Below are 23,267 nucleotides of genomic sequence, written 5' to 3' on the forward strand. Positions count from 1 at the left end.
TACATATCATTTAAAGAGGAATTATTCGTAACCGTCTACTAAATTAAAATCGACAAAAACTTGACTGAAGTTGATGAGCTTTTGTGGTACTGCCTCTTAGCCATAACGACTCGCCTGTCAACATGAGCGACAGACCTTAAACATTTGTTCTCAAGACTGACAGAGAACTTAATTCATTGTAGTGTGCTACACTTACCCAACACCTATACATTAAATTCATCAATTTCCCTAGTAAGTGTATCGTCATCGCTTCAGGAACACAAGGATCGTCAATACATGTACGTGTGTATCCCAATCCCTGCGGACGACATCAACAAGTGTGTAATAATTTTGCTAAATCAAGATGCTTTGATTTCACAATTAAAAATTTGAAAAGGAGTCAAATTATGCCAAAATCGATGCAATTTACACTTGAAATGTTTATAATTGTTGAAAAACTGTCTAACTGTTGCTAAACTACTGATATTCAATTGATTCGTTACTTAAAACAAAACTCGCAGTGTGTTACACTTTATTTTTCAGACTTGAATATGAATTCATTTATTATCGATAATTATCAACTTCAAATAAACTACATACAGATAGATTTTACAAGTGCACAGTACTACCGTCTGGTACTTATCAGATATCATAATTGTTTTTAATCAAAAACCAATTGAAGTAAAGACCTTGACCCGAAGGAGACAAAACATTAATAAAGTTTATATTTTCAACACCTGAGAGTTCGAATATGAGAATGTCGAATTATAACTTTTATACGCTCTAAATCCTCGACGTAAATCCTCGAGTTCTTCTAGTTCGGCGTTATGATTTTTAATGTTTTCCATTTTAAAGTTTCAAAATGTAAATTTTTCTTCAAGTATTTAATGAAATTATTCTTCCTTATACCTATATCTTCTTTCAACACGGGTACAATCCCCCACCATTAAATTGAAATACATCTAATAATTATATTTTGATATAAACTGTTCGATATAAATTTGCCTTTCAGTTACTTTGTCCAACTTTCAGATCAGGTTCTCATCTCATATCATAAGAAATAACTTAATGAAAAGGCGTTAAAATGTATTTACAAAAGGAAAAAAACCAGAGAACTAACGAGAAACTTAGGCAACACTGATTTGAGTCGTACTATATGTGTCCTCAAATAGTCATGAATTTGCTAATATTCTTTTGGTCTTTAGGGTGTTAAAACGGTACGTAGTAGAAAACTGACATACTTCCATTTAAAATTTTCATGATAAACTGGCATGCATGTTTTCATGGACACACTATAGATTTTAGACTTAAGTAATCACGAATAAAGCCATATTGTGCAGGCTTTTAGACCGTTTGTGTTTTTATTTGAATTGTTTTACACTAAAAAATGTTGGGCTCTGTATAACTTGGTTTTCGATGTAAGCCAAAGCTCCATGTTGAAGGCCGTACTTTGACCTATAATGTAGACTTTTTACACATTGTGACTAAGATGGAAAATGGTATAGTTTACACTCTAACCACATCTTTTTATTTCTATTTTAATTTGAATATCACCCTCATGACATAAAGTAATAGGCTAACATACCACATAATGAATATTCCTCATCATCTCCATAGAAACAGTCCTGGTGAAGGTCACACATCTGCTGTATGTCTATGCATTTACCAGTCGAACATTTCCACTGTTTACTATTACAAGATTGTAATTCATCTTCTGTAAAATGATCAAGAAAATTAATTACTAGTTGAATAATTAAAACGTAACATGTTGTTTGTTTTTTATACAGAATGCAATATATATTCGTAGATTAAATTTATACAGATAGTAATAGAATACAAGACTAACTTTATACGTGTTTGTATAACGTATCCGTGAACTATCAATACGCATACTGTGAATTCATTATTATTCATGGGATATTCATTTTCGAGGACTTCAGTAATAAAAGTAAACCACAAATTTTAATGTTCAACTATTTTAAACTTTTATTTTGGCTTGTATGCGACTCTGGCAAAACGACGAATTCAAATAGCCACAGATATAACGGTCTTCTCAATCCATAAAAGTTGATACATAAGAAAATAAATAAATCAAAGCTTTTTATTCAAGGATTCATACACCTCATAAAATCGATGTACACTAGTAATCATGTAGTTATAACAGGTAAATGGTCTTTTAGATTCATTCATAATGTCACGAATGCGTGCATAAGTAAAATCGTTTGCAATTTTTTTTAGTGTGCAAACAGAATTGACAAAGGGTTTAACTTCTTTAAGAATATCTAAACTCTTCCGAAAAGGAAATTAATATCCTACCTCGACTCTTCAAATTGTTCAATTGAATTGCAGTACTTAGAAGCATTAGCATTTTAAATTGTTTCAACCTCGTTTCAAGCCAGGAAATAGAGCACATCTTATTCTATGCGACTGTCATACTAGTGAGAGATTTAGCTATCTATTAAACCAAGTTTAATCCACCATTTTCTACATATGGAAATGTCTGTTCCAATCAGGAATATGACAGTTTTTCCCATTTTTAGATGTGTTTGAGCTTTTGATTTTGCCATTTTATGAAAGACTTTTCCTTGGAGGTCGTTATTCTTGTTATTGTATTATCTTTAATAATAAGTGTTTGAATATTACTTGTACTTGAAAAGTTATTATGATTTTAATGTCATTTCACACCAATGCGTAGCTGAAAACATTTGTGAGTGTTATATGTAAAACTTATATTTTAAGTAATTTTTATGTTAAGTTTTTTATATTTTTTAATTAAGCTAACTTGAAAAATAACTAACCTATTTATATAAAGCTACTCAGTTTCTCATCAATGACATGCATTAGTATTTCAAATCTTCTTCTTTATGTGTTGAACACAGAATTTATTTCTAAAGAATTGATTTTGACACAAAAATAAAGTTATATGATAGAAATAAAGTTCGTTTTATATGAAATACTTAGTTTTGAGAATATGATGGTTTTACCACACTTAATTTCTGGGAAGCAAATCGGAATACATATAACAATCAATTAGTCTTACTCGTACTTAATCTCAAAAACGAATTTTCATGTCTGCGGTAATTGTTTTAATCCTGAAATATATGTGTTTTTGCATAACCAGTGTAAAAGGCATGCATAGAGAGTGTATTATGATCACTTTAATCGTTTTTAATAATCTTTATAAAAAAATACTTTTGAGAACTCCAATGCAAATCCGAAAAAAAGTAGGGATTTCTGACTACAAAAAGTTCGAAATATCTTGAAAATAAGTTAATTATGATAGACACGATAGCCTTCGGCATACACCACAGGTATGTTAACAACATTATCAAAGATGCAGAGAAATAACTTTCAACAAAGAAGTATCAGACATCAAATATTATTTTTTAAGATAAGCTGACTTTATTTGAAGGTTGAAGTGTTCATACACTGTCGTTAACGACAGAAATAGTTTCGAATGAAGGACGTTTTGAAAATTGCCCAAAACTCTCTAACCCTGAAGAGGAAAAATACGGATTTTGTACGTAAGACACTCCAATTAAAATTGCAAAATAAAAATCGAAATCAGCCCTATATCAGAACCCTCTCCCGTTTATTCAATATACATGTAGTACATAAAATGGCATACCAAGTGGGTCTTTTCCGTTTTTCGTAGTTAACTATTCTGGTATATTTTTTTTAATAATTTTATATCCACATCACACTTACTTTTATCACAATTGTATAACATCAAATTGTCCATTGCAGTGTAATAACGTGACTGTACTTCCAAACTTATATAAAAAGGTTCATCTATTTTACCGATCGTAACATTTACGTGTTTCCATTTCCTGAAATAAAATTAAGAAAACTATCAGTATAATGAGGCCACTTATTTAGTCCCTTGAATTCGAAAATCAAAAGGTTTAAGCTAATAAAATCAGTGTTTTTAAACTGATAATTAAGAGTAGGCTGAGATCATGGCTCTTATTGGACCTCTCCAGCAGTAATCCTTAGAATAATAATCCAACAAATACATATTTTATTATTTTGTTTGTTTTTGACTTTACAATTATGGAAAGATATAAATGAGTACAAATTTTGTAGCATTTATTTTTGTTAATTTTTTTTTAACTTACTTTTATTGGTAAGGTTTCCATATCTCCTTAATTTTATCATGCCCATTTTATATAAATTTTATTGTTTGTCAACCTATATTTTTAAAATCTGTTTGTTTTAGGAGTTTATAACATGGGCTTTCATATTTTATTGTTATTACTTATATATGCGAATCTATATATGTTGTAAAGCGCTTAGGGTAATTTTAATATTATATAATGCGCTTTTATAAATAGTGTATAATAATAATAATAATTATTATTATAATAATAATAATAATAATAATAATAATAATAATAATAATAATAATAATAATAATAATAATAATAATAATAATAATAATAATGTGATTACCACTAGAGAAAAAAGTAATTATATCGCTTCAAGCTAAGACATAAACATCTACTACACGAGGTGACCTCATATATATACATTACATACATGTTTTATTACTCAGATTTGCTCTTGCTTAATCGAATTAATGTTAAAAAACAGCAGTAAACTACTGTAGCCTATTGTTAGTCTTAATCATAACTTGAAAAATGAAATAGAAAAAAAATAAAAGACGTAATAACTACTGCCAAATATGTGAAGGGCAGTCAAAGGAAAGGTTTATATTATAAAATTAAGTAAGCTGTACTTTTTATAAGACAATAAAACAGTACAATTGTTATTTTAAAGCCTCTTAACTCCAGAAGGAAAAAGAGATGGCGCTATTCGATGGCGTATGTATTTATGTTGAAATATGTCTTTCTTCTTCAGAACATGTTCTGATGACAAACTTTATTGACCAAAAAACAGAATTGATAGATTAATTGGCATTCAAAATGTTTGAAACAGATTTTTTTAAATTCACAATAGCACTCAGAATTTTTAACAGTGCTACATTTAATGATAAACGGATCAATTCCCATAAGAACTTATATTTTCTGCGACTTTCATACAAGTGAGAGGTTTATCTTGCTATAAAACCAGGTTCAATCCACAATTTTGTGCCTAAGAAAATGCCTATACCAAGTCAGAATATGACAGCTGTTATCCATTCACAGACAGTTGATTGGCTTAATCTTTTGATTTTGCCGTTTGATTAAGGACTTTCTGTTTTGAATTTTCCTCGGAGTTCAGTATTTTTCTGATTTAAGTTTTTTTTTACACAAAATTGGTCGCCATCATCATCTTAAAATATGTCATAAAAGTTTTTTTCTCAAAATATTTACATATCCTCATTAAGATACGTATCTTTTCAAACCTAAGAAATTCAATATTTTTCAAAGATATATAACAATCATTGCGAAAAACTAATTGCATTGAATTTGGGACACGACATATTATTAACAAAGCCCGTGGCACTGCTAGTACTTGATTTCTTGATTACAATCCAATTACATCGGACCCTTGTGATCATTCATGCGTAGTTTCATTGAGACTTAAAACAAAAATTATAAGAATAAGGACGAAGAGTTGTAACATGGGCCTAATTAATTAATGCGAAGTATTCGTTTTATGACGTGACATCTTATACCTATATTCATCCATGCTCATGCATATACACAAAACCAGTCCTAATGTTCATTAAGGAGGTGTCATAAAATACAATGTGTTTGTGATTCACAATGGTTTTGGGTCCATTTTAGTGCATTCCTTCCTCTAATGGAATCGTAAATATCCACATGTTTGGGATTTTGTATAACGCTCAATAAACAACATTATATATATCTATTTAATATAATTATTATTTAACTTTGCTTTTGTTTATTTGTTTCATATATTTTTTTGACAGTTATTGTTTATTCATTAGTTTTATATCTAAAGTTATAACATAGAATACTGGTATAACAATGCTAGTAGGTTTAGTCAGACGTACACTCTGTTTTATTACATCAGTTACATCCTACATTTATAAATTTTACGGGGATATTAAATTGGGTCTTTTTAAATTAATATACTCGCATAATATATATTTGATTTTATCATTGGACCTCATTTGTTTAACAAATTATGTATAGTATGATCGATAAAAAATTGATGCACTTAATAGGCGTCTATTAGTTGACACTTATGCCTATTTCTGCACTGAAGATCATCAGGTTGACTTGGTAGAACTGAATTGACTCACCCTAATTGGAATTGTCTTATTCAGAAGTTATGCCTATTGCGCAAGAATACTACGTCACTATTCAACATTGTTATTGTGTTGTTCCTATCAAATTGCAATTTATTGAACTGTGCAATTGATATTTAAGAGTGTCTTGATGATATAAACTACAGGGTAAAAAAGATATCCAATGAAGTTATTTGATCGCTTGTTTGATTGCTGATGCCTTAGCGTACTATATAAAATGTTCCTATGAATGTAAATTAAGGAATGTATCTCTCTCATGCAAAGCTCTGATTCCTTTCACGGATTTGGCTATACTTTTTGGAACTTTTGGATTATAACTCTTCATCTTTTATATAAGCTTTGGATTTCAAATATTTTGGCCATGATCATCACTGAACGAATGAATGAATGAATTCTTTATTTGCAAAGCCATTGAAAAGACATGTATTGTTGAAATGCGCACCTGGTGCAAGAAAATTGGTACCGTTAATTGTATTACTACCACTGGGTCGATGCCTCTGCTGGTGGTCTATTAGTCCCCGATGGTTTCACCAGCCCAGTAGCCAGTACTTCGGTACTGGCATGAAAATACGGATTTTTTGTATTATTAAAATTTGCTGTTACAAAATAATAGAAATTATTATAAATTAAGGAATGTATTTCCCTCATGTAAAGCTCTGATTCCTTTCACGGATTTGGCTATAATTTTTGGACATTTTGGATTATAGCTCTTCATCTTTTATATAAGCTTTGGATTTCAAATATTTTGGCCACGAGCATCACTGAAGAGACTCGTATTGTCGAAATGCGCATCTGGTGCAAGAAAATTGGTACCGTTAATTTTATTGACGACGACGTATGCGATATGAAACAATTCAATCATGCTTTTCCGTTAAATCCTACATATTTTTACAATTCAAGAAGTATATTTATTATACTTGACATATTTCGTAGTATTTCATGACAAGGTATTCCTTTCTTGATATAAACTTGTTTTACGTTTATTTAAAAAAAAATGCATACTTTTTATATTTTGGGATAAGGTAAAATAAAATCGTACTTTTAAGGCCAGATATTCTTTTCTTTTAATCTTGATATCACTTTTTTTTACATTTATTTCAGCTTTTTCATAATTGTTATTTTGGGATTAGGTGAAACAAAATGTATTTCGTTTTAGTATTCTTAATTTTAGCAAATTTTAACGACCTAGCTACTTAAAATTATGTATTTTACCGACCGAATCTGATTATAGACAGCTGCTCCTATCACTTCGGAACCCAGAATGAAACAAAATCTTCCTTTAAGCTTCGAATTGAATATTGTGCATGAAATAAAGTACCACGGTATTCACTTTGCATTAATGATTAAGAAAACCAGCTGAAAGTTTTGTTGATTCCCGTCATGATGCATAGGGATAGTTATGTGTTTTTGCAGTAACCAAAACAAATCATTTAGATCAAATATTACTCGATTATTGTTTGACATATTATCAATAATATCACCAAAGAGATTCAATCTGCTATGTGACAATTGGTCGTGTCTGCAATATTCAATACGTAAATTGTTTCAGTTTAGTTTATTCATGCGCTACATGCCACGTTAATAAGACACTAGAGATTCACCTGTTGAAGTTTTTTTTATTGCACTCCTTAATTAATACAATCATCATCAGACGTATGCACTATCTTATTTTGTATCATTACTTATATCATACATACAAAGCTATTCCGTAGAGATTTAATGTAGCATATTCATTTATAAGCATAAATGCTAGTTTTGTTTTATTGATATGCATAAATGATAGTTTTGATTTAATTGATTAATGTTAACTACTAATATAGTTTATCTAGATCAACGATTAGGCTACATAGAAGTATTGGAAACGGTTAACTGGGTTTACCTCTAGGTTTCACAATATTTAACTTTGTAAAATGTACCCCTTCATTGACGACTATTATTAGTATAATAGTACACTGATGTAAACAGGAACAGTCATGAATAGAATGCATTGTTACAATGGCCATTACATAATTGAGAAATTGTGTCCATTGTACTGGAACATGTGGAATACTACGTTCAATCTAGATTTGTTAGTGTACTGTTTCGGGAATATTACAGTTAATTGAACTGATCTAAAGATACTCAGATACAAAATTTTAAAACTTCCGTTGACGTCCATATACTTTAGAACACCGTTGTTTTTAAATACCTTAAAAGAAATGAGATTTAAATGAGATTTAAATGCCATTATATCAATTATCTAATAACGAAATGATGTCCATTACACTTGGATACTACGTGACCATTTAGACTGGTTAACGCCATAGGAAAATTAAATATGTAAATAAAGCACGACTGAGGCGATTCATAAGCATTCTTTATGTATTACATTAATGTCTTTCAAAACTTTGAATCGGTAATTAAAGTTGTATTCATTTAATACATCGGCTATTTCAGAGTATTTCATCCCACGATCTGTATTCTCATTTACAGTGATTCTTCATTTTTCTTTTTACATTTTTCTGAACGGTTATTTCCTGGCATTGTACTATGTAATGTTTTTGTTTCAATTTTGTTATTAAGTTTTATTAGTATTTTGAATACGATTGAAATTAAGAATTTCTTTTTTTGTTGTTGTTGCTGTTTTATGTCACTTATCATTCAATGAATTCCAATTGAACAGCAACGCATCATTATGTGTTCAAATGACTGAATCTGATCATGAGCAGCTGTTTTAAATGTTTTTAAATGTTTGGAAGCCAGAAAAAAAACCTGTTTTTCAACTCTGTATTAGACATTTAACTTATCGTATAGCAGTTTATTGGCCATGTTTGAGGGATAGTGAAAGACATTTCCAAGTTTTGTTATCATTCTTGTCATACTGTATTTACAAACACTAAATTATTATAGGTGTGTGTTTTCAAATTGAAAAATTGATTTATATATTTAGATTTTATTCAGATTTTATTTTAGATACATAAGCTAATATAACACGATTACAATTTATTCCGTACTTCGACCATCGTTTGTGACTTCAATATTTCTGATTTTGTTTAGGTCAAGTTTAGTATTCATGCGTCACAAGACTCCTTAAACATAGATATTTACGTTTTTAGTTTTCAGTAGAATGGTCAGTAATAAACGGAATCAATTACATTCGAACCAACTTTTTTCTTTTTTGTTGTTTTTATCATTCATTTACCCCCCTTTTCTCCTTCGTATTGTCATTGCAGTAGCGTGTGAAAGGGTTTGGTCAGACGTATGAAATGTCTAATTATGTTACAAGATCTATCTTCTACACTGTAAGTTTTATGTGGAGATATAATGTAGTAGTATCTAATTAAAAATTGTTGAGTGATATTCAATTCAAATGATTGATTATTGTTAATCATTGCTTACCATTAAGCACGATAGAACGTTGAAAAAAAAATGTGATCTCCTTAAGATGTGTTTTATACAAAACTTTAACAATATCTTATATATTTGTTGCAAAGCTGTAACATTCACCTCTCAATGACATCTATGTTTTTCCTTATATTGCTATTAATATGTAGTTAGCAGGGATGGATTTGATTGCCCATATAACAATTATCTTATAAAGATAATTGATTCCAGATAAAATAGGCTACCAATTAGATTATGTTATGTATATAAATAAGGCATCATGGTATGATTTCCAAGGACTCAACTATCTAAACTATGTTGTTCCGTTCACTGTTTTGTAAATTGCATTGAGCTAAAACAATTAGGTGACAACATAAAACATTTAATTGATTATATAAAGGCGATTTGAAAGCATTAATTATTCATTTTACCCTGCATTGTTATATACTGGAAGCTAAAGCAATGTTCCCTGGAAAATGAAATTAATCAGTTTTCTATGTCTTATTGAATTTGTTCCATTTTTCCTTCTTCAATATCTTAGTTGTTTTGTAGGTATTTATTTTTTTTGTTGTTTAAAGACAGTTATTTTAATTCAATGTCTTTACAAAACAAGTTCATAAAATTTCATCACTTTAGATATCATTCCGGAAATGATTCCAGTTATAAAAAATATTACCTCTCAGTAAAGAGTGAAAAAATAAACTATTTATAAATTGTATGTGTCACGCTTTCTTGATTCACCTTCATCAGAAACGTTGAAAACCAAAAAAACATGAAAGCAAATGGTCTATTCGAACCTAAACAGTTACACTGCTCAATGACCAAAAGTACCTCAAAATAGTAGCAAAATTGTGAATAAGTTTCTTCATTGTTTCTTAATCCGTAAAAAGGTAATAAGAAAGGTTTGTTATAAATCATTTCAGTACTGAAGTTATGACTAATAAGCTGATGATACCCTCTTACTAAATCAGACATTTGTGTAGTGATATATTCTGAGCATTTGCTTTTATCGTTTGGAAGTGTTAGACGTCTGAATAAGACCAGCAGATACTAGTATTCAAATTGGTGATTGATATATCAATGAAATCGCCATGATTTGTTTGTTATGCTTAAATATTACTGGCCATATTGCAGCTATGTTGTTGTACTTGTCCGAATACTATTACGTGTACAATAATATGAGTCACGGTGGTAAAATAACTATATCCTATACAATTATCGTATGATCGTATTGAACCTTACTTCTACTTTTATCTATATATTCTTGGCTGTCATATTGTATGGCTTCAGCTTTCCTATAGATAAAAAAATCAAGAAAAAAGCTTGGGACCCACAAATTTATAATTTGTTTAACATAATTTCAATAAATATCACCAGTTTAATTTTGATTATTTTTTTATTCAGTTAATAGAATAAAAAAACATAAAGTAAAAAAGCAAATCCATATTTCTTTCAACAACAATCTGTTTCAAAAAGTCTGAAATTGTCAGCAAGGACCAACTGCAGATATTGGTTGAAATGATGGTTTTTATACACATAGTTCACTGGTTTTAAAGTTGTTGCATCACAGGTAGCATGTTAATTCCTGTTATCTTTAAAAAGTTATACATGATCATTTAACTTTGATTATAAGATTTAACATCAGTTGATGTTTTTAAACTTTTTTGCACTTGAAGTAAGACATATGCAAGCGATTTAAGGTGACTAGCAACATGGTTGTAGAGCATAACCGTCATAAGGTACATTCGATACTTGTTAATATTCATCGAGGAAAATTCCAAAAGGAATTTCCTTATTAAATGGCAAATTCAAAAGCTCAAACACTTATCACGAATGGATAAAAAATGTCTTATTCCTGACTTTGTTCAGGCATTTTCTTATGTAGAAAATGGTGGATTAAACATGTGTTTAAAGCTATCTAAACCTCTCACTTGTATGACAGTCACATCAAATTCCATGATATTGACAACGATGTGTGAACAGAAAAATATCTATAGGAAAACGTGATGTCGTTACATCATAATTAGTTGTCATATACGTAAATAGATTTGACATTGGAAAAAGAATTAGATAATAATTTACACTAATTTAAGGTCTATAGATCTGTTACGGCTTCTGCTTTTTTTTAAAGAAAGAAATAGCACAATTAAGGCATTAATGTGAAAACCACTAATACTAATATTGATTTAAATACCCCGATGTCTTTATAATAAGGTACAGGAAATACAGCGGTTATGACCAATTAATGCATGTAATACCGTAAATACGCTTCAACACATGTCTGTGGTACAATCGGTTGTGTTCATCGTTGATTGCACTCTACGGGTGCAACATGCATATCATCATTATTTTCAAGACCTGATACCATCTTTCCGTGTGTGTTAGGGTTCGTGTTTTGCACATACTTTTTTTTTGGTTATGTTTTATTCAGTGCATCAAAAGTAAACATTGTCCACACAGAGTAGAAACAAATTAAAACTGAACAATTATCTTATGAGAATGTGTAGAATTTAGAATCTCTTTAAAGTATTATTTCATACAATGACGCAAAAAAAACCAAAAAAACCATACATTCAATCTGTAAGTTATAGTTCAGTACTATTAGAAAGAAAAACATAAATGGCATATATCGATCAAAAATTTATTGTTACTTCGGGTACTAAAGTTTTCTTTAATGCCTATTCTGTCTTTTAATTGTAAACAACTAATGCAATAAAAATGATTCTGATGGCATAATAAGAATGATACTGTTTCATTGAAACAATACTTATTCATTAATATTTATCTAGAGATTGCTTTTATTACTTGGTTTAATGATTAACGTCGATCAAAAGATTAATCATATAATTGCAGCGATTGATCCAATTTAATGTGAAACCTAAGATAAGTACGTATGTGTTAGTCAGGGAAAGTAAATATATCTGCATATTAAGAGTCTGTTTTTTTTTAATGAAATAACAACGTATAAGATGACAAACAAACATTACGCCTCACATCTCTATAAACCTATTCTCTTGTTTGTTTTTGTTAACCAGGAACGGAGATTCATTGTGTAATGCCCCTTTACTTCAAAATGATGATTTGTCACTGGAAATGTTCTTCTAATGATCGTACTATATTGTTTAAAGTTTATTTTCCTCGTGGGAATATTAGGTGACATTTATTTGCTATAACTTATTTAAGTATTATTACTTTTTCTGCAAAAATAGTTATCTAATTTATAATTCATAGTATTTGCTATCTTTTGAGACTCAAATAGAAAAACGAGGGCGAATGTTTTATTGTTCGGGGGATAAGGTTTTGGAAATCGTATATACATCTTCCATTGATTGTAGAAGGTACTTCATCAAGATTTAAACTGTTCAGAGAATCAATTTGTGTAACTAAGTTGGAGCCTTAAACAGATTGCACATAGGGCTATAAACATATCTTATAGTTAAACCATTACATCTGTTATCATGGTTGAGTGATTATAACTATTTTCATTCATTTGTTTTCTGTATTCAAATCATACATTATTTCAATGTTGGTATTACCCAATATCATAAGTTAGGTACGGTGAATTGTGCAATCTCTTTGAAGTTGAGCCTACGTTATTAGAGTATGAAGCATGATTTCAGAGAACTTTAAGTTAACTGCGAACATTCTTTAAAACGGTATAATTACGCACTGATTAATGTATGTTTGTATATTTTTTTTTGTCAATCATACATAAAACATATAGTTACTTTTTGAGTTTCAAAAACTCGTTGGAAGTACTTGATAAATTGCATGCTTATATTGGTGATTTTGAATCTGTTCAAAGTTTATATTTGTTCTACTCTATATACCACATTGCATCACATTCTCATTAAGATTTTTTTTTTAACTTTGTTATTATATTTTATGAGTATTTTAAATGAGATTGAAATTTAGAATTTCCTTTTCTTTTGTGTTGTTGTTGCTGTTTTATGTCACTTATCATTCAATAAATTCCAATTTAATAGAAACGCATCATTGTGTATTTAAAGGACTGAATCTGATCATATGCAGCTGTTTCAAATGTTTTTTTGAAATGTTAAGCAGCCAGAAAATAACGTTTATTCCCAAACTCTGTACTAGACATATAACTTGTCTTATAGCAGTTTATTGGCAATGTTTTAGGGAAAATGAAAGACATTTCTAAGTTTTGTTATCATTCTTTTCATACTGCATTTACAAACACTAAATTAATATAGGTGTGTGTTTTCTCATTGCAAAACATGGTGTATGTTTAGATTTTATTCAGATTTCATTTTAGATACATAAGCTAAGATAAAACGATTGCAATTTGTTTAGTACTTTAACCATCGTCTGTGACTTCAATATTTCTTATTTTTTTTAGGTCAGGTTAAGTATCATGCGTCACAGGACCACTTAAACAAACATATATACGTTTTTATTTTTCAAAGGAATGGTCGGTAATAAACGCAATCAATTACGTTTGAACCCCCCTTTTTTTCTTTTTTTTTCTTATTTATTTAACCCCCTTTTTTCCTTCGTATTGTTATTGCAGTAGACTGTGAAGGGGTTTGGTCAGACGTATGAGATGTCTAATTATGTTACAAGATCTATCTTCTACACTGTAAGTTTTATGTGGAGATATAATGTAGTAGTATCTAATTAAGATAGTTGAGTGATATTCTATTCAATTGATTGATTATTGTTAATCATTGCTTACCATTAAGCACGATAGAACGTTGAAAAAAATGTGATCTCCTTAAGATATGTTTTATACAAAACTTTAACAATATCTTATATATTTGTTGCAAAGCTGTAACACTCACCTCTCAATGACGTCTATGTTTTTCCTTTTATTGCTATTAATATGTAGCTAGCAGGGATGGATTTGATTGCACATATAACAATTATCTTATAAAGATAATTGATTCTAGATAAAATAGGCTACCAACTAGATTATGTTATGTATACAAATAAGTCATCATTGTATGTTTTCCAAGGACTCAACTATCTATACTATGTTGTTCCGTTCACTGTTTTGTAAATTGCATTGAGCTAAAACAATTAGGTGACAACATAAAACATTTAAGTTGATTACATAAAGGCGATTTGAAAGCATTAATTATTCATTTTACCCTGCATAGTTATATACTAGAAGCTAAAGCAATGTTCCCTGGAATATGAAATTAATCAGTTTTCTATGTCTTATTGAATTTGTCCTATTTTCCTATATTCAATATTTTAGTTGTTTTGTATTTATTTGTTTTTTATTTTTGTTGTTTAAAGAGAGTAATTTTAATTCAATGTCTTTACAAAACAAGTCCATAAAATTTCATCACTTAAGATATCATGCCGGAAATGATTCCAGTTATAAAAAATATTACCTCTCAGTAAAAAATAAACTATTTATAAATTGTATGTGTCTCGCTTTCTTAATTCACCTTCATCAGAAACCTTCAAAACCAAAAAACATGAAAGCAAAGTATTTATTCGAACCTAAACAGTTACACTGCTCAATGACCAAAAGTACCTTAAAATAGTAGCAAAATTGTGAATAAGTTTCTTCATTGTTTCTTAATCCGTAAAAAGGTAATAAGAAAGGCTTGTTATAAATCCTTTCAGTACTGAAGTTATGACTAATAAGCTGATGATACCATCTTACTAAATCAGACATTTGGGTAGTGATATATTCTGAGCAGTTGATTCTATCGTTTGGAAGTGTTAGTCGTCTGAATATAGACAAGCAGATATTCAAATTGGTAATTGATATATATATATCAATGAAATCGTCATGATTTATTTGTTATGCTTAAAAAATAATGGCCATATACATACAATTGTGTTGTTGTCCATGTCAGAATACTATAACGTGTACAATGATATGATTCACGGTGGTATAATAACTATATCCTATACAACTATCGTATGATCATTTTGAATCTTACTATTCTACTAGTATCTATATATTCTCGGCTGTCATATTGTATGGCTTAAGCTTTCCTACTGATAAAAAGAATCCAGAAAAAAAGCTTGAGACCTACAAATTTTTGAACATAATTTCGATAAATATCACCAGATTAATTTTGATTTACTTTTTTATATTCAGTTAATAGAATAAGCAAACATATAGTATAAAAGCAAATCCATATTTCTTTCAAAAACAATATGTTTTAAAAAGTCTGAAATTATCAGTTAGGACCAACTGCAGATATTGGTTTAAATGATGGTTTTTATACCCATAGTTCACTTGTTAAAAAGTTGCATCACAGGTAGCATATGTTCATTCCAGTTATCATTAAAACGTTGTACATGATCATTTAACTTTGATTATAAGATTTCACATCAGTTGATTTTTCTAAACTCTTTTGCACTTGTAGTAAAACATATGAAAGCGATTTCATGTGACTGGCAACATGGTTGTAGAGCATAACCGTCATAGGGTGAATTCGATACTAACACTTTTAGAATACAATTCATTGTTTCAGAATCTAAAGCAGTCTTCGTAAAAAGCGGAAAATACTATAGACAAACGTGATGTCTTAACATCGCAATTAGTTGTCCTAAAGGTAAAAAAGAAAACTCAAAGTTAGACAGAAAATATTTTAATAAAGGGATAAGTTCAACTTTTTTCTTACAAAATATAATAAATGATTTTAGTAGGATAAGGTTAACGATTAAAATGCATCTTTTTGCGTCACGTCCCATTTGTACAAATGCTACGTTTACGCAAATTTTTAACAAAAACGCGGTATGATTTGCGCGAAAAATGAAATATGCTATTCTAATAATTTTTTCAATAAAACAATTAGTATCTTTAAAATAAGAAACATCAGTTTAAACTTGCTTGACCCTGAGGTAACCAATGAACTACAAGACGCCATGAAATCAAATCTCACTTTTTAAAACATGACATCGATATAACATATTAGGAATATAACACTATTTATAGCATTATTTTCGTTCTTATGGTTTTCATTTTTAATTGACAAAGTATTTCATCTTTTTGCTCTTAAATCTATTCGCTGCGGTGTAAGTTTGTAAAGTGTTGACATTGAAAAAACAATTAGATAATAATTTACACTCCTTTAAATTCTATAGATCTTTACGGCCTCTGCTTTTTTTTTAAAGAAAAAACATAGCACAGTTAAAGCATTTACGTCGAAAACATTAGTATTAATTTAAAAATCCCGATGTCTTTATCAAAAGGTGCAAGAAATACAGCAGTAATTAACAATAAATGCATTCAATATCGTAAATACGCTTCAACATATGTCTGTGGTACAATCGGTTGTGTTCATCGTTGATTGCACTCTACGAGTGCAACATGCATATCATCATTATTTTCAAGACCTGATACCATCTCTCCATTTTTGTTAGGGTTCGTGTTATGCACATACTTCTTTTTTTTATGTTTTATCCAGTGCATCAAAAGTAAACATTGCCCACAGATAGTAGAAAGGCATTTAACCTTAACAATTATCTTATGAGAATGTGTAGAATTTAGAATCGCTTTTAAATATAATTTCAGACAATGACGCAAAACACAAAACAATACATTTACCAAGTTATAGTTCAGCATTATGAAAGAAAAACATCAATGGCATAAACCGATCAAAAATTAATTGTTACTTTCGAGTACTAAAGTTTTCTTTAATGATTATTTTGTCTTTTAATTGTAAACAACTAATGCAATAAAACAATTCTCATGACATAATTAGAATGATACTGTTTCATTGTTACAATACTTATTCATTAATATTTATCTAGAGATTGCTTTTATTATTTGGTTTAATGATTCACTTGGATCAAAAGATTTATCCTATAATGGCAACGATTGATCCAAATTTAATGTGACACCTAAGATAAATACTTATTTGTAAGTCAGGGAAAATAAATATTTGCACCTGTCCTAAGTCAGGAATCTGATGTACAGTAGTTGCCGTTTGTTCATGTAATTTATACGTGTTTCTCGTTTCTCGTTTTTTTTATTTTAAATAAATAAGACCGTTGGTTTTCCCGTTTGAATGGTTTTACACTAGTAATTTTGGGGCCCTTTATAGCTTGTTGTTCGGTGTGAGCCAAGGCTCCGTGTTGAAGGCCGTACATTGACCTATAATGGTTTACTTTTTTAAATTGTTATTTGGATGGAGAGTGGTCTCATTGGCACTCACACCACATCTTCCAATATCTATAGCTGCATATTAAGAGTCTTTGCTTTTTTAATGAAATAACAACTTCTAAGATGACAAGGAAACATGACGCCGCACTTCTCTATAAGCATATTCCCGGGTACGGGAATTTTTCGCTACATTGAAGACCTGTTGGTGACCTTCTGCTGTTGATTTTTTTCTATGGTCGGGTTGTTGTCTCTTTGGCACATTCCCCATTTCCATTCTCAATATTATCTCTTGTTTGACTTCGTTAACCAGGAACGGAGATTCATTGTTTAATGCTCTTTTACTTCAAAAATGATAATTTGTCACTGGAAATTTTCCTCTAATGATCATATTATATTGTTTAAAGTTTATATTCCTCGTGGGAATAGTAAGTGACATTTATTTGCTATAACTTATATAAGTATTATTACTTTTTCTGCAAAAATAGTGATCTAATTTATAATTCATAGTATTTGCTATCTTTTGAGCCTCAAATAGAAAAACGAGGGCGAATATTTTATTGTTCTGGGGATAAGGTTGTGGAAATCGTATATTCCAATGATTGTAGAAGGTACTTCATCAAGATTTAAATTGTTCGGAGAATTAATCTGTGTAACTAAGTTGGAGCCTTAAACAGATTGCACATAGGGCTATAAACATATCTTATAGTTAAACCATTACATCTGTTATCATGTTTGAGTGATTATAACTAATATCATTCATTTGTTTTCTGTATTCAAATCATACATTATTTCAATTTTGGTATTACCCAATATCATAAGTTAGGTACGGTGATGTGTAAAATCTCTTTGAAGTTGACCCTACGTTATTAGAGTATGAAGCATGATTCTAAAGAACTTTAAGTTTACTGCGAACATTCTTTAAAACGATATAATTACGCACTGATTAATGTATGTTTGTATTTTTTTTGTCAATCATACATAAAAGATATAGTTACTTTTGGAGTGTCAAATAATCGTTGGAAGTACTTGATAAATTGTATGCTTATATTGGTGATTTTGAATCTGTTCAAAGTTTAGATTTTTCTACTCTATATACCACATTGCCTCACATTCTCATTAAGAAAAATTCACACACTAATTAAATGGGCATTTAAAAAGACAGAATGTAAATATCTATGTTCAAACTCTTTTATGTCATTTTTTAGAAGCAATAAACAAAAGAACTATGTCAATTGGACATGCTTTGATAGTATATCTGCCCTTGAATTTGTACTAGATAACATTTTTGTTCGCTTTGGAGATTCCGTATATCGTCAGGTTCGAATGTGGACTAACTGTGAACCACTTATTGCGGACCTGTTTTTGTATTGCTATGAGTTATAATTTATGACAAATATCAGCAAAGACCCATCGAAACAACATCGGATACAAAAATTTAATAATACTTTTAGATATTTGGATGATATATTGGCTCTCAATAATGACGACTTCAGTATGTATACTAAAAAAATTTATCCTGTTGAACTTACTTTAAATAAATCTAATACTAACAATGACCACTGCCCTTTCCTCGATCTTGATATCTATATCATTAACGGAAAGCTTAATACTTAAATTTATGATAAAAGAGATGATTTTTCATTTCCTATCGTTAATTATACATTTTTAGATGGTGACGTTTCTTTGTCACCATCTTACGGTGTTTATATATCTCAACTTGTACGATTCGCTCGTGTATGTAACAACGTTTTCGATTTTAAAGAGAGAAATTTATGTATTACTGAAAAATTATTACACCAGGGTTTTCGATATCACAAACTTACCAAAACATTTACTAAAATTTATCATCGGTACAAGGACATCATTCGTAAATATAGCTCAACATGCAGACTTCTTATACGTTCACGTATTTCACATCCAACCTTTTATAGAAATATTCTTTATAAAGCACAAAAATTTCATTATTCACCTCAGAAGCTAACAAAACCTTTAAATAGACTGATTGCATTTTTGGGCTTTAACATTGACTCACTGGCTTTTGCATAGGAACTAATCACATTTATTTAAAAACCAGTTGTTGGCATGACACGGGTTATGTTCTTCTGATATATGCTATGATGGTATGATACTAAACCCCTAACGGGAGGGATTGTGCCTGATATTCATATGATGAAGACATAATATTTCAATCAGTTTAATTGAAGTCTGGAGCTGGCATGTCAGTTAACTGCTAGTAGTCTGTTGTTATCTATGTGTTATTGTCATTTTGTTTATTTTCTTTTGTTACATCTTCTGACATCAGACTCGGACTTCTCTTGAAGTGAATTTTAATGTGCGTATTGTTATGCGTTTACTTTTCTACATTGGCTAGAGGTATATAGAGGAGGGTTGAGATCTCATAAACATAATTAACCCCGTCGCATTTTTGTGTCCATTCTTATTGTCATGTATTTGATAAAGGATAGTTTCCATTTTGTTTATCTCCCGATTTATTGAGAACAGTTTATCAGTTTGGTATATTATAGTTCGTTTCTGTGTGTATTACATTTTAATGTTGTGTTTCTGTTGTGTCGTAGTTTTCCTCTCAGTTTCACTCAGTTTTTGTTTGTAACCCGGAGTTGTTTTTTCTCAATCGATTTATGCATTTCGAACAGCGGTATATTACTGTTCCCTTTTTTGTACCGTTACGATAAATTTAGAGATCCAACCTTAATGACCTGTACTGATAACAAAACATACTGAAAAATACAACGAGAAAGTATGGTGAACTACTTACTTTACGAAATCTGTAAATTCTCTCTCATCCAATTCTTTCCGCGTTGTAGGAGTATTAATAAAAATCCTGACCGTCACTTCCGGCCAAACCCAAATTGAGTACTGAAATTGGCATCCATAACCACTACCAAAAATCATTTTTGTTTGTAAAATAGCTGGATGACTCCACGATGATAGAGATAAATACCCGTACCTGCCTGCAACAACAAAAAAGAGAAAAATGCTTGGTCTGTGTTGTATTAATTAGGATACAGTCCTGTTTATAGTCGTCTATCTGAAAGTATTCCCTAAATTGATGTTGCATACAAGTGTACTTGAAGGTCAGTACAGTAACTTAACGAAAATGTTGTGGATCAAAACATTTCGTTTTTCACTTTTATGTTACTTTAACACAAAACGTACACGGCTTTATTTAAATCTGACTTAAGACGACCTGCCTATTGATGCAAACATTTGTACACGTTCATGTTAACCCTGTTTACATACCCTTATTGGTTGACATAGGATTCATTCTTTGTGTTTGTTTGTTGACTAAACGATATAGACTTTGATATTACATTCGTGAAATGTCGATTTAATGGGTTTTTTTAAAGAAAAGTAATTTCAGATGAATTTGTATGCCAAACACTAAAATTGACACAAATTCTCAATTTTACAAAACAATTGTTTAAGTCAAATAAAACGATTGATCAATGCAAAAAGCATCTCCTTTTCCTTTTAACGAGGTTGATTGAAATGCATTGTAGAGCTCTGTTGTTCATTTCTAGTATCTTCTATTAGTGCACAAAGAGTCACCCACAGAGAATACTAAATGAATCAAGTGTCTACATACAAATCAAACACATCTGAAAGGATTTTCGGAATTTACCGTCATCAGGAACGCCCAATGATAAATATTTATCATCTAAGGATATATAAGAATCGTAACAGTTGAAGAGTTTTGTTACCATAAAGGATGGCTAAATCCACAAATCCATCAAAGGTCAACTTTGCCTATCGGCGTTGGTATCTTAGTTTCTAAATAAATTTGTTTTGTTTTAAATCATATCAATACCGAAGTACTGACTACTGAGCTAGTTTTACCCTCGGAATTGATAGTCCTCCATTAAAGGTATCGACATACATACATCTTTGATATCAACGTTTGAAGCTCTGCAGATTAACAATTACCTGTGATTAGCTCCTGTTTAATATTGGGTAGTGGTTTGCAGTTTCCTTTGCATTCAGTAGCATTGTAGTTTATCTTGATTTTTGACTCATCTTCAAACATATTGCATTCATCGTCAAAATCACAAATAGGCTCTGTAATAGAAACGTTTGTTGAATTAGGAATGCAATGCAATCAGTTGGGAAACTTATAAACACCAAATCGAGTTACTGAATTCTTATTACAAAAACAGACCAGTTAGGACTGGTACAATATTAATGTACGCGTCGGACATATTAAAAGAAACTAAACTTTACAGTAATAAAACCTAAACAATTAAAGGAAAAGGCTTTCAATCTCTGACTAGACGTTTCTGAGTGCCTGATATGTCTGAGATGTTCAGTTCTTTACACTATCAATGATACTTGGTTTTCTTTTTACACCTCTCCTTCAAATTATAGAAAAATCATAAACTTTTTAAATCTTTTTAGACATGAAAAAAATCTCAACATAGAAATCATTCTAAAAATTGTTTTGAACTAAAGATTCTATTAACATTTACATTCAACTTGTATATTACATCATATTGAATTTGACATTTGAGTAATAATGCTTCAAACGATAGTTGTTTTTTCTATAGTTTTTGCCAGTTGTAGAATTTCCTTAAATTTAAAATAACTCTTTCAATTTAGTTTACCTTCTCTGGTTTTTTGTTTTTAATTTGTGTTTTCGGTTTTTTTTAATCATCAGTAGTCTTATTCTATCAGAATAGAAATACAAGTACTATTAGTTACATAGTGTGTTAGTGACCTAATACGGTATATATGGGGTCAGTAAATTCCATATGGGGTGAGAGCGAAGCTCGAATCCCCATATGGAATTTACTGACCCCATATATACCGTATTACGTCACTAGCACACTATGTAACGAATTTATCTTACCGACTATCTTAACGTGTGAAATTAAGACTAGTGATTCTCAAAATCCTCAAATACTGTTAGCGCTAAGAAAATACTTCCATTGATCCTACAAAAACAGATGCCAGCAATAACGACTTGTAAGGTTTAAATGTGTTTTATGAATTTGTTTCAATCTTAATCATCAATTTCTTCGTCTGTTGGAACTTTTAAGATTTTTTCTCAGTACCGTTTTGTTTTTTACAAAGGGACATAACACCATTACTAACCGTGTATGAAATAAGCCCCGCCCCCTTCTTACCTAATAAGGAATATAAAGGGACGTAACTCCATTACTAACCGTGTATGAGATAAGCCCCGCCTCCCTACTAACCTAATATCAAATATACACGGTTTGCACGCGGACGCTTTTAACCAATCATATTCCTGGAAATGTATAGGAGGTAAGATAAAAGTTATTATCTAAATTAAAGAAGGGAACAGCAAATGTTTTACGTAATTGAATAACATTACAATTATTATGATATTTTATCCAATTTTGTTAAATGTTGTTAAATGTTTAAAATTATATTATCATTTAAAAAGAATTTTTCTTCGTGAATATGTCTAGATTGCCTGTTTTTCTTTTAGGTGAGAGAAAAAAACATCCATTGGACGATTTTAAAATTGAATAATTTCATTTTAAACAAATAACAAATTAATCAATTTTCAAATTGAAAGCATAAAAAAAAAAACTACTTCTTCAATATTGGAAATGTCATTGAAAT

The 23,267-nt window shown here is 30.0% G+C and overlaps 1 protein-coding gene across 1 annotated transcript in view; it reads right to left on the bottom strand.

The window, feature by feature from the left end:
- LOC139491252 (uncharacterized) overlaps positions 1 to 23,267 on the bottom strand; it is a 53,950-nt gene that overhangs the window by 16,032 nt on the left and 14,651 nt on the right. The window contains exons 2-5 of the mRNA XM_071278781.1: positions 21,606 to 21,737; positions 20,437 to 20,632; positions 3,688 to 3,809; positions 1,565 to 1,693 (exon numbers count right to left, since the gene is read on the bottom strand). Of these exons, the coding sequence (XP_071134882.1) occupies positions 1,565 to 1,693; positions 3,688 to 3,809; positions 20,437 to 20,632; positions 21,606 to 21,737 (579 nt within the window). The remainder of the gene's footprint in view (positions 1 to 1,564; positions 1,694 to 3,687; positions 3,810 to 20,436; positions 20,633 to 21,605; positions 21,738 to 23,267) is intronic.

The sequence above is a fragment of the Mytilus edulis genome, chromosome 10, assembly GCF_963676685.1.
Source record: "Mytilus edulis chromosome 10, xbMytEdul2.2, whole genome shotgun sequence".
NCBI lineage: Eukaryota > Metazoa > Mollusca > Bivalvia > Mytilida > Mytilidae > Mytilus > Mytilus edulis.